Source organism: Saccostrea cucullata, unplaced genomic scaffold (assembly GCF_032062105.1).
Source record: "Saccostrea cucullata isolate Sc308-1 unplaced genomic scaffold, CSIRO_AGI_Scuc_v1 ctg31, whole genome shotgun sequence".
Lineage (NCBI taxonomy): Eukaryota > Metazoa > Mollusca > Bivalvia > Ostreida > Ostreidae > Saccostrea > Saccostrea cuccullata.
Window position 1 is genome coordinate 820472 of NW_026918875.1, and position 13981 is coordinate 834452.

Sequence of the window (13981 nt, forward strand, 5' to 3'; positions counted from 1 at the left end):
TGCGAGCGTTTTAAAAATCCCTCAGTAACATAGATGTTTAAATTTCAAATAATAAAATAAAATCCTTTTACTTTATATCAATAGTTTGTTAAATAAATCTTGTTCACATTTGTACAATATCTTTTTTGTTTCGAAAAACGGTCCGATATTTAAACCAAACAGCTTTCCTAATTAAGTTTAAACAATCCGCACGACCCCTTTAATCTGACATCACTATGAGATAGTTTGCGGAAAGCAGCTTATTAACGGTATTTACCCAACCGTTATCTCGCACCGTTCTGTTTTTGTCGCGTGATTTGTGTTAATCTCATGTCAAAACTCATTGAGAGCCTCATCTTTTTCTTTTCAAATTTGAAAATGACTAGTATCTTTAATAAGGAATTCTTGCACGACACTGCTTGAGTTTTTTAGCCTGTGTGATAGGAGGATTTTAACGACTGGTGATATCAGTGGTTATCGGACTGGCAAGTAACCCAAGATAGAGTCTGTGAGTAAGTTTCATATATAAACAGCTCGGTTACTCCTCTACCAATAATTTAGATGAGACCAGATAATATACATCTGCTGTATTATTTTTTCTATAAAAATCGCATAATTTTGCCAGACGACTCTTGAAGAGCGAACCCTCTACACCAGACATCTTCCGGTTCTGTTTGGAAAAATTCTTTGGATTCGCAAAGATGAATAACACAACGGACTACTACAGCAACTACCCGTTTCCACCTTACTATGATTTCATCACTCCAAATCCCGACCACTTTGTACCTATGCCTTTACCATATCATCTCCAAACCATCTTCACAGTATTGTATGCCACAATTATGGTTTTTGCATTGTCCGGAAACACTTTGGTCATTGTCGTCATTCTTGGAAACAAGTCGCTTCGGAACGTTACAAACATGTTTTTCATCAGTCTTGCCATTAGTGACATTCTTATTGCTGGGTTTAACATACCAGTTAATTTACTGTATAATTTTAATTCGATATGGACATTTGGAGAAGTTCTATGTAAAACGATATCCTTCGCCACCAGTATGAATGTGGTAGCCAGCATAATGACACTAACAGTCGTGGCGCTAGAAAGGTGAGTACTATTATATTTTTACGACAGTCACATTGTTTGAAAAGTGCGTATCTTTACTTATCTTTATGTTCTAAAGCTGCAAACATTAAAGAACAAGTACCTGTTTAAATAAATATGCATATATATGATTCAGAAATAAAAATACAAGTAATACATTTTCATATGTAATTATGAACAAAATTGCAGGTCAATTTGTATGCCATTGTTCATTTTAATCTTTAATATTATCAGAATATAGCATGTAATATAATGATATACTTTTTAGGAAAACAAATTTACCATTTATATTTCTAATCACTAAAATATCAGTTAAAGTATCAATTCTTAATTGTCGTATTGTGGATTTAGTGACATTGAAAAAGTACAAGAGGTCATAATATTTTGATTAAATGCTGGGGTAGAGAATGTAAAATTCTACCAGAATATTAGCAGTTTTGTACATATATATTGAAATATTGACATAGACTTATCTTATATTACCAAACAAAAATATTACACATTGAATGGATAAGTTCGCAATAACACTCAAGGAATGCTTATTTACAGATTTCGAAATTCCAAAAAAGGCGGGTACAGTAAAACTCGGTTATGACGAAGTCGCTGGGACCTATGAAATTACTTCGCTATAACCGTAATTCGTTATAACCGTAAAAGAAATTCATTCAATTTATATATCTGGGGATCCAAGATGAATTCGCTATATCCGTGAATTAGCAATATCCGTGTTCGTACTAAACGAGGTTTACTGTATATGTCCCCAATCAATGTTTTTTTTAATTCAACAAAAATATCAAATTGCATTTTTGTTTCCATTATAATAATAAACAAAATGCATAGCGATATAAATATTTTTTTGGTTGTAAAGCACAACACAGGCTTGAACTAATAGCCAAAAATCAATTCAGCAATTTAAAGATCTTTGAAAACCGATAAGCTTCCATTCTCTTGATGTTATTATAAAAATCTTCCTTTCTATATTTTTAAAACTGTAAAATCTAGACTGATAAAATCTGTATTATTTTTGTAAGGATGGTAGCAAAGGTAACCACAATATCTGGAACAAACAGCTATAAATAAGATTTTAATAGAGTTTGATGTGTCAGGATCTATAAATGTAAGATATTGATAATAATATAGTCAGATCGTTGGAATTCGAAATTCAGTTTCGCACTTAACCACCTTGAATGATTCGAAGATTTAGAACTAACATGTAATAAAACTCAATTTACTGGTATAAGGGAAACATCACTTTTCAGGATGAAAATTTTGTAAATTTTGAGTATATCACATTTTGTAATGAAATAACATATTGAATGTGATTCAAAACACATTTAAGGATCAGTCAATTCAAATATTCCATACTATTTTCCTTTTTCATAAAATGACAATCTTTTGCTATTTCACTCTAGCTTTATTTTCATTCACTGGAAGTTTAAAAAACTGCTATTTAGAGAAGTGTACACCAGTGTCAAATAAAACAAAACAAATTAAGATGATATTCATGAAGCTTGTCAAATGAGCTTTGTACAGCTCATACAAAAATAGATCATGGTATTTATAATGCTCGAAATGATTTTGTAATAAAAAAAATATCACTTGAACAACTAGCACTATAAAATATTAATCCTCTCCTCTCTTGTGAAATGTTATTTAAGAGACCACTCAATGCCAGTTTTACAACTAACTATTAGTACAAATAAACCCATCACTAGCTGATGTTGTAAAGACTGTATTACGAGTAGGTCTTGATCAGAAACCTTTATTTTTGATTTTACTGTTTATATCCGTTTTTTAAACAATTGATTCATAGATTTAAAAGATTTTAAAGGGAAGAACTTTTTTCTAAGAAGGTTTAGAAACAAAATTTTAAGTCTAACAACCACATAATTTGGCTCTAATAGTAACTGTTTTGTGGATAAATCATTCATACATCAGTATTTTAACAGACAGCCATAGCAATTCTTAGAAAAGTTAGATTAAAGCTTGTTATGGACTCGCTTGTATTTTTCTACTTGTGGATTTTGTATTAGTTTGAACTATATCGAACCATTTTATATATATTTCTTCAGCATCTTCCATTATCTTTTACTTCCCTCTGCATATTTAAGTTTTCGATTGATTAAGATATCAAAATAGAATATTGCCGTGTCTTTGAGGCTGTTAAATCAAATATAATCTACAAAAAAGCCTCCTTAATAATACGTAAATGCCAGTGTAATTGGTTGAAATTGAAAAGTCGTCAAATCGGTGTGTGGTTTATGATAAGACGAAATCTTTGAGCGGGGTTTCCTGATCTCGAATAGGTTAATACACTAAATCATACGGTGATAAGCGGTAGTTTGAAGAATTCAATTCACGTGCTTTAGATTGTAAGAATAAGTATGTGTTGTGCAGATTGAATTGAATGAATTCATCCGTAAAATGTATGAAAATTCATCATATGGCTAATGAGCTTTGTTCAAAAAGATGCAAATGCAGTATGCCATGTGTTTTCTAGACGATACCTACACTATAGCATTAGCAATAAAAACGTTTGTCTATTTATCCTTACATGTACGTTGGTACGATCCCTCACTGCTCAATGGCCGAAAGTGCAGAGTAAAGGTCAAAATTTGAAGCCCTTCACTGGTATATGATGAAGTCTCTATTGGAGTGAAATATTCTGTTAAACAACATAATTTAAGTGATTAATCAATCTATCAATCTTCATATCCTTGATTTTCTTACAAGAAAAAAAACGGATTTCGGACTTAAAATCGCCCTATCTTCTGTATTAAACACTATAAGTTATTGTTATATTAGAGATTATTTATATTTGTATACAGTCAAAAATTAGAAGGTTTGTTTAAAAGTAATTCAAGTGAAGAATTAAAAAATAAATTTGTCATTGCTTACTAATAAAATGCTAAAAGATATTAAAAATTGAGCTATCAGGTGACCTTTGCTTTTCGTGAATATTCGAATTCTACTTTAATTAAATTACATGTATAAGATATCATTTAATATGAATATAAACCTTTCACAAAGAAAAATACCATATACACAATGTATTTTATCATGTTTATTAATCATGCAAGTTTCCTTCAGCACGAGTATAGATAATTGCACATACGTGTATACCAACTGAAAGTTCATATTTTGTCAAAGACTACTGCATTTTTCACAATCTTCGCAATTTTTATTCGTCATTTTAATACGAATGAAATACAAGAACCAACGTTTACAACTTTCCTTATCTCGCCCTAAGTACAGTTGATCTATTAAAATGTTCAAAGGCATTACATGTCACCAACATGATATCAAACGCATATGTTTATAACTCTTATAAGATGTGTAAAACGCCAGAATTCTACAATTTAATTACCGCTTATCACACTGCGAGCGGGTAAAACATAATGTGTCCTGTTTAACGTAAAGAATACGATTTCAATTTTATTATACACACATTGGTTGCATCAGTTTTAATATCTGTACTGATTTTATATTTTATGTCCCCCCGCCTTCGGGGTGCTCTCAGAAGTAGACTCAAATTAACGTCAAAGATGTTGCATTAAGTCTTGGAGTAGGGTGATTAGGCGAGTCTGGGCTTCTTTATTGTTATCTCTTGCCGTCAATGAACTTGAAAACAGTACTCACATCTTGATAGGAAAACAAAAATGGAGTTTGCCGCAGCTGGACTGAGCTTGTTTGATTTTCGCTGATATTCTTAATGATTGAAAAAAGGGCGTTTTCAGAATAAATAACTAACACTTGTTGATTTTATTTAATTATTTACAATAACAGCATAAAAACTTACGACTTTTCAACTTTATACACAACAATTCCCCACGACAAATTAAAATCCAGGCTTTTTGATATCATTGACAGCTGCTTCTTCAACAAAAATGGAACTCGTAAGTTTACATACCTCGTCATTGGTCATTTGAAAAATTATTTTGTTAAAACAGATTCTGATTGCACACATAAGTACTTGAAGTTGACATCAAAAAGATGCTTGAGTTTCTGATTGACAATATCTATGTGGTTTTTGGAAACCAGGTAAATGGAATTCCCATGGGTACAAATTGCGCTCCGTTATTAGCAGACTTATTTTTATATTCATATGAAGCAGAATTTATGCAAAATCTTTTGCGTGAAAAGAAGAAAACACTTGCTGTGGCCTTTCGACATTTAGATATATCGACGACGTATTGTCAATTAATAATGATAATTTCCAAAAAAGATAAAAGATACCACAGAATCCGACACTTCTGCTTCATACTTGGATATTTTACTTGAAAAAACTAATGGTAATCTAACAACCAAGCTATATGATAAACGTGATGACTTTAACTTTTCTATCGTCAACTTCCCTTACTTATGCAGCAATATACCTTCATCACCTGCATACGGAGTATTTATATCTCAGTTGATTCGATACGCAAGAGCATGCTCTACGTATGAACAATTTCTTAAACGAGGTAAACTATTGACAAGCAAGTTGATGAAACAAGAATATCAACAGTCTCGTTTAAAGTCATCATTTTAAATTCTATGGTCGATACAATGACCTTGTCAGCAAATACAATTTATCATTGAATGAAATGCTGACTGACGTTTTTCATACCAATTGTTAGTCCATTATTTAAATTGACCACGGATTTTTTCCGTTATTTCCTGATTATGACAACGAGCACACGGCGGGTGTGACCGGTCGGCAGGGGATGCTCACTCCTCCATGGCACCTGATCCCACCTCTGATGTTTCGGAGGTCCGTGTTTGCTCTGCTCTTATTTTGTATATTTGTTTAATGGACGTTGAGATTGAATACTGTTCGTTATTTCCATATCCTTCTTACAAAAGACAAGCCACTTGTAAGGAAAATTGATTTTTTATTGAAAATTATATTTAGAAATTGTATCAAAAATATTACATTTTCTAAAACAAGTGAATGAAAACTAATTTCCCAAATCTTATGTTGCATTGAAACGTTCTTTTCGTAAATTAATTGGCTCTGATCCTAAAAAAATATCTAAATCCAAATCCTGTTCAACAAATACTCTTCAGACTTGGCCTTAAGGTGGTAAACAATTGGGTTTCCGGTCTGTCCATGCATAATTACCTTAATCTAAACATTGGGATGGGAAGAAACATTTCACCTGTTGAATGCCGGTTATCGACAATGCACAGAATGTGGATTACTGTTACAAACGCACGTAAACTGGTTTTAAAAGATATTGTTTCTTTTGCCACCAAAGCAAATTGCAAATAATGCTTTTGAATATTATATTAAGTAGATACAGATACCGTAACTTTATTTAGATTATCACTGAATGATAACCGAATAAGCCCAGAAACAATGATAGTATTTAAATAACCAATGAATAATAATCAAATATGCACAGATACAATAACTGTGTTTAATTTACCATGGAAAGATGGTCAAAAAATTCCTTATTTAACACATAATTTGCATTTTAAAAAAAAAATCTTTGTAATAAAAATAAAAAAAAGTCGGAAAGAAGTTTGATATATTACTGAGAACATGGTCGCCCATATTTCTACCAAATTTTGGCAAAAACGTATATACGATAGATTTAATCATTTGTATTGGACAACAGCCCTTTTCTTAAAAGGGTAATAATTAGGAAAAAATTCTAAAAATCATAAAATCTCTGTGATACTTGTTATGAGGGGGGGGGGGGGCAGAAAAAATAACAAATTGCAATTTGTGTAAAATGACTTAAATAGTCCTGCGCAAAATTAATTTCAATTTAAATACTGTATATGACCAATGAGGCAAAACAAATGTCCATTTTCCTAAAGTTAAATTTTTAAAGAAATTATAGTCAATTTACCCAGCTCTTAAAACTGTCGTTTTAAGTTGCAATTTACCCAGCTCTTAAAACTGTCGTTTTAAGTTGAGATGGGCATTATTAGTATTCATCGATCTTCGCCATTTTGATGAAGGTAATAGTTAGTCATAGAGAGAATATGCCCTAGTGTTTAAAAAGTTGCCAAATTTTTTTTCACTTGAAATATATTGGAAAAATTCAAAAATGTCTTTGTAGCGACCGCTAATGATATAACGCCGCTTAATGATACAAGTATCATTAAGCGTTGAAATGCAACGCTTAATGTCATAAATCATTGCATTAATAGTTGACATTGTCATCCGCTTAATTCTTTCAGTAAGCGTCGATTTAGCATTAGCGGTTGAAAAGGTCAACCATTAATGCAATAACTTATGACATTAAGAAATACAGTTGCAACGCTTAATGATATTTGTATCTTTAAGGTCAGACGACACATTCCTCAAAAATATATAATTTTTCCTAAGAATTTGTCATTGAAGTATAGGTACTTAAACATGTTTCCTCACAAAAAATTAGGGTACGTACCTTGCCAGGCATTTGGCCAAGATACCAAAGGGCATATTTCTTATATAACCCTTTTGGATAATCTTCTAAATGGCTTATAACTCAATTTTTGGTGTACCTACATATTAAAAAAACATTTTGATAACAATGTAGAAATCAGAAGAGAATGAAAAATATGAATATTTTGTATATAATACCAGGAGATACAAAATATATATTTGAGAACGTGTCGTCTGACCTTAAGCGGCGTTATATCACTAGCAGTTGCTACATGTCTTCTTGAATATCATACACTTTGACAAATATAATGGAAGAACTACTTGACAATGAAACAGTATCGATCTTAAGAAAAAATACTTTTTTACAAATCAGTAAAGAGGCCAAAAAAACGTACCCTAAAAATTCCAGAGGTGGGATCAGGTGCCTACTGGAGGTCATAACGCCGTTGACCAAATGTGTATTGATCAGGTAGGCAAAATTCACAATAATAGTGAAAGATTGGTGGAGCCTGAAAGAAAACGTGAAATTTAAAGAATTCACAGATTGCTTTAAATTCTAAATTAATGATAATCATGTCGCCGAGTCGATATAAAATGTATACATGGAATCTCATGCAGAAAAGAATATCATAAATGTAATCCTTCTAAATTAAACAAAGACATCTATCAGTTCCAGAACTCCATAATTGTTAACATTTTTATTCCCTGGAAATATTAAGAACACTTAATTTTTTTTACATAAAAAGTATATGCAATCATTTTCTAGGTATATTTAAAATATTGGACTATCATATCCTTTGCTCAATACGCGACACAAAAGGGTCACGCTCTTGTATATTTTCTTTGAAATTCATTTTTAGGAGTTATAAATAACCGTAACTCATAAAATTATTTGGAATACAAAATTTTGCATAAATTCTCTTTTGACTGAACATTTTTGTTTTCTGCAGGTACTACGCCATTTGTCATCCACTGAAGATCAGATACCTGAAGTCGAACACCCGCGTGATGGTGGTGATGTTTGTCGTCTGGATATTGGCACTGGCGGTATCCTCACCATTCCTCGTCGTCCAGAAGATCGGAGAACGTCTGCACCATATTGACGAGCCTCCGTTCCTGGAAATTGTGGAAGTCTGTGTGGAGCACTACGAAAATCCAGATATGGAAGAGGTTCATACTCTGATTCAGTTCGTTGTCTTCTTCTGTGTTCCTATTGGTGTCATGTTCTTCGCTTATGGAAACATTGCTCATCAATTGTGGATAAGAAAACCGATAGGGGACTCCCAAGATCTGGAAAAGTCAATGCAGCAGAAGAAAAGGATCATCAAAATGCTGATCGTCATAGTTCTTGTTTTCCTCATTTGTTGGCTTCCGTTTTTCGCTGTTTGGCTATACCGTATGTACAATCATGTGGAGTATGAAGACTTCCGTATGGTTAGTCTCATTGTCCAAGTCATCGGATTCACGAATTCAGCGGTGAATCCTATTATGTACGGATTCATGAATCAAAAGTTCAAGCAAACAATTCGTGTGATGTACGTAAGATGCAGATCAAAACTCTATCGCGGTAAAAACGCTTCTGTAAACAGCCAGTCCAATTCAGCCCCGAACAGTTTAACAGCAGAGAGTGTAGTATAAAAGTGTAGTAGAAGAATTTTTAAAAACTTCATTAATTGACTCAGACTTTGAGAGGTTCTACATCATGCTGGTTCATGTCTATATTAATATACAAGTACTTAGTACTTTCAACTTCAACTCATGTTGTCTCAGCATAAGAATATTTCAATACATATAGTTGTACCATGTACATGTTTATCACGAATAAAGTATAATTTCAACATGATTTATGTTTGGCTGTACTTAAATCTTATGAAGTAAGAAGAGTTCCTGCGTAGATGGGTAAGTTTATACAGCAAGGTATCTTGACTGTTGAATGGAAACTATTGAATCTAAACCTGATATAAGCATAAGAATGTACATTTTTATGCTTATAACTATTGAATCTAAACCTGATAATTGACTCAGACTTTGAGATAATGCTGGCATACATTTGTATATTAATATACAAGTACTTAGTACTTTCAACTTCAACAGAAACGATAGCGTCTATGATAAAAAGTGAGCTCGAGGAATTTTTCATTTTCACTATATATTGTATTTTAAGACAAACTATGAAATTTCAGGTCAAATTTTATGCAGGCTACTAACAGATAAAATGATGCTACAGGGGTTTCAACAACCTCGTTTACAGTCAGTTTTTTGTAAATTCTATAGTTGTTATACCTGGTAACGAAAAATCAAAATATCTTAATTCTACATAATTTGTTTAAAAATTTATGCTGTAAAATGACTTTTGATGTTTCAAATTACCACCACAGGTACTTGGGGTATGGACACCCACCCCCTTTCCAATTTTTTAAAAAAAATATATCGTTTTCGATTGATTTATGTATCAGTTGATAGATACAAAAGACTTACATTATCCATCAAAATATAACTTGGATGTTAGAAAGCAAAATAGGGGAAAAGTGAATTGACCCAAAATTTAAAAAGAAAAAAAATGGAAAAGGGGGAGGGGGTCCATACCTCAAGTGCCCTTGATCACCACAGTGTCTTCAAACAAATTTATTTTAAAACTAATGGTAATGATGATATATTACAGACACATTTTAAGGGGGGGAGGGTTCAAGAAGGTCAAAATATAGATATTAATAAAATGATACAAAATGATACAACATTGTTGGATTCGGTTTTATATTGAACAAGTTTTATACTGAACAGCAAGTTTGTCTATTTATCACCTTACAATTATCTTTTCTACTTTAAAATAAGCAGAACATGATACATTGATATTCTTTGACTGAATAAGTGACTTAGCAAACCTTTAGGTATTTATTTTGAACTTTAAATCGAATTTCTTGTCACACCCGATCACTCGCTGCGCTCGACCCATGACGCCGTAACAGAATGCTTTCAACTAGACTTCAAGAAAATTCTGACTGGAATATTTTTTTTAAAACTAGCCTTTTTTCTTTTTTAATTTACTACAAGATACAAGCTAGTTTTCTTCGAATTAAATGCCCAAGTTAACTCAAGTAGCGCTGGTATGATTTACATTCTACATAAATTAGTTATTTTAGGTCAGTACTTAACAAATGTATTGCAAAATAACTCGATGACGGACATGAATTCTTGAATATGGTATTTTTCGTGTATTTTAGATATACGAACACCAACTAATTCTTGTTCAGGAAGGTGCTCGTAAAGTCACGCCAAATTCATTGGGAAGTCCATAAGTTAAGTTTGCTTTTTTTTCTTTTTGAAAGCAACAAAAATATTTTCATTCATCTTTTTATATTTATGAAATAAATATCCTAAATATTCTTTTTCACTGGGTACAAAGGGTCTTGATTTAGGCATACTTTAATTTTTCTCTTGCTCCACTTGAGCTTACTGATAAGTACTTTGAACCAATATTAAATACAATGACTAAGGTAAATTTACAGGGATACTTTCTGAAACAAATCTAATCTGAACTGAAACAAACCAGAGATATTTCTACAAAGTTTTAAGATGATGTAAAGCTGGTTGGGCATTTTGCACTGTGTTCCAAAACCAAGATCTAGAAGTACTCGGTGTCTCACCCTTGTTTAGAATTACTGCACCTCGTGTCTCGCAATCCCTTGGTTTACTTTTCACTCATGCTATGATTTCAACCAAGCTCTTCCACCTTCTCTATCTGTTCTACTTACCTTCAATTCTTCTTATGCCAAGTCTATACTGAACACCTGCAGTCCTTATAAACTCAAGGGCTACACCTATTCAAACAAGGGCAAACAGGATCTCGGACTATTCCATTAGTCCGATACACATCAGAGGCCTGCATGTTCAACTGAGCAAACGTTCGCGAGAGCCCGCCAAAATTAACTATTTGGAGATTTAAGGAATTTTAGCGAGCGCTCGCGAACGTTCGCTCTTCTAAACAGGCTTCAGGTATAAATTATTCGTATCGTATCATTCATTGCTCGTTTAGTATCCTGATAGTCCATTAAAAGCCATCGTCGCAAAACATGGTCAAAATGCATGATCTTCTCCAATTCAGAGAAACGAACAGGATAGGGCTATGAGTGGACTCCAAACCGTGGCTTGAGGTGATGGCTTTTTAGCTGAACATGACTCATAAATAGGCCTTAGTACATGTTTCACACCTCGAACAAAGGATTTTTGCTGCTACCAAATCACTTGGTACACCCCAAGCCCAAGCTTCATGGTTGGGCGACTCTGCCATTGTGTGCATAATTATTGAGCAAATCATTACCAGTGATAGGTAATTTCAATCATGGACACATGGCAAGGTCACCAGACAATGAATAATGGACCTGATGTGATACATAGTCCAAAACATCTACATAGTTACATAAATTAGTACAGGAAGAAGAAAGATCAACTTTAGCCGAAATAAAAAAAAAACATGAAAAAATTTAATCAAAATCAAAAGTAAAAGAGAAATTTAAGAAATGTCTGGTAATTTTGATTGAATATTTAGGATTTACCATTTACATTGTTATTTTAATCAGAATTATCGCATTTATAGAAGTGAGAACAATAAAATTTTACTTACTATCTAATTTATTCTTTGATTCCAATTAAACAGTTATAGACTGATTGGGAAACAGCAAAAAGTCTAAATATGATCTTTTTTAAGAAGTTCAAATACGTTGGAACCGTCCTATATTGCTCAGGTAGTGTACATGTATATCCAATCATAAACCTTTCTTTTCCTGCTTTTCATTTTCAGTGGAATTCTTTGCTTTCAGGAGAAATTGATCAATTTTACCAACAAAAACAAACGTTTAATAATGTCCACAAAAATAAAATGCTCCTGACTTAAATCCATCAAAATGACATGACTATCTTCATACAGAGATTTTTGAATCTATAGAAATGAACCTGTATTGTGTTTGAAAACTACTCACTGTAGACCATCACCTGACAGGTGGATATTTCCCCGAGGGTGTAATTATCACATCAGGGCCTGTACAAAATTGCAACAGTCAGGGTCAAACTATCCTTATCTTGATTGAATAATAAGAAACCCATAAAGAGTTTTAATTACATAGATAGAGACACAAAGGGTTTAATTTCTCGTGTGAAGCATGTACTAACCCAGCAGGCACACAACATTGAATAAACTTTGAATCAACGTTGTTTTTCTATGTTGATTCAACATTGATTTTATGTTAGATTCTGAAAATTTGTATCAACGTTGAAGTCTTAACATTGAATCAACATTGATAATCAGCGTTGATTATATGTTGAAAAACGGTTGATTCAACATTTATTCAATTATTTATTTTGGAAAGGGGGTTGTCATACAGTAATAATATATATACTTACTTAAAAATTTCAACCGTTTTATTGCACGGTTGCTAAGATGCCTTCAGAATTATTGAAGGGATAGCGACCGTTTGAAAAGACATATAACTTTCAAAGTACAAAATAGTAATACTACTCGCAGTCCGTTTCCTCAGACCTCTGAGTAGTCAATTTGGTGGGTTCAATCATCTGATGGAAACATTACTTTCTATTTCTTTTGCAAATTTCTTTGTAATTGTTTTATTGTATTTAACAATAAAACATTTTAATCCAACATCAAATGCCTTATAAATTGAATAGGTTGTATCTTCTTAAGTACCATTTTAAAAATGGTTTAATATTACAAGGACTTAATGCAGTATTTTAATTAGAATCACTTTTTTTTACACATGAAGAAATATTTAGAAGAAAGATAATTCCTCATCACAGATATATTTTTTTCTTACAACCACATATAACATTGTGATTTTCTGACTTAGGAAACATCGCTACATGATGTTTTCTAACATGATTTAAATAGGTATAATAGTAAGTAATATTTTCATATGCACCTCATATATTATATTTAATGTTGTGGTAATAAATTGGTACTCTTTCTATTCTTTGTGTTCCATTTCTTCATTTCATGATCTGCACATAAAAATCATTTCTGAAAAAATAAGCAGCGCTTTATACTTCAAATATTTTCCATGTGGCTCTAATGTTATTGTTGTTTATGAAAATCAATATTACAAATTTAAAACTTTCTAAGGTGAAATTTATAGCAGATAGTCCGTACCCCTTAAATGAAAACATATATACGGTTTATCACTATATGAAAAAAAAACATAATGGTATATTGTAAACAGTAAGTGTTTAATTTCCTATCAATAGTTAATTGTGATACAATAATTTTCACCAAAATACATTTTATAAATTAATCATGTTACAAAACCCGAGCATTTACAAACGTTTTGTATTTTTACATGTGGTCATGAAATAGTCCAGAACATGAAACCATTCCCAGGTAAGATGCAAATCTTATACGGTACAACTTTTGATGCACCAGATATGCATTTCGACAAATTATGTTTCTTCAATGATACTAGTACTCTGACATGCCGAAATGTTTTCTTTAAAGAGAATTTTTAAAATTAAATCTTGGTGTTGAGTCCTGAGGGTTG

The 13981-nt window shown here is 32.2% G+C and overlaps 1 protein-coding gene across 2 annotated transcripts; it reads left to right on the plus strand.

Annotated features, from left to right (window-relative positions):
- The first annotated feature begins 405 nt into the window (after window positions 1–405).
- LOC134273841 (QRFP-like peptide receptor) lies at window positions 406–9285 on the plus strand. Of its 2 annotated transcripts, none has more exons than XM_062756063.1 (3): window positions 406–487; window positions 605–1084; window positions 8393–9285. In XM_062756063.1, the coding sequence occupies exons 2-3, from the start codon at window positions 681–683 to the stop codon at window positions 9078–9080; spliced, it is 1092 nt and encodes a 363-aa protein (XP_062612047.1). In that variant the 5' UTR covers window positions 406–487; window positions 605–680; the 3' UTR covers window positions 9081–9285. The 2 variants fall into 2 exon arrangements, with proteins under 2 accessions (XP_062612047.1, XP_062612037.1); XM_062756053.1 differs by having other exon boundaries at window positions 414–491.
- Window positions 9286–13981: the final 4696 nt, after the last annotated feature.

Coding starts and splice junctions, on each gene's coding strand:
- LOC134273841 (XM_062756063.1), top strand. CDS start 681: ATGAATAACACAACGGACTACTACAGCAACTACCCGTTTCCACCTTAC. Junction 1,085..8,392: donor ACAGTCGTGGCGCTAGAAAG/GTGAGTACTATT, acceptor TGTTTTCTGCAG/GTACTACGCCATTTGTCATC.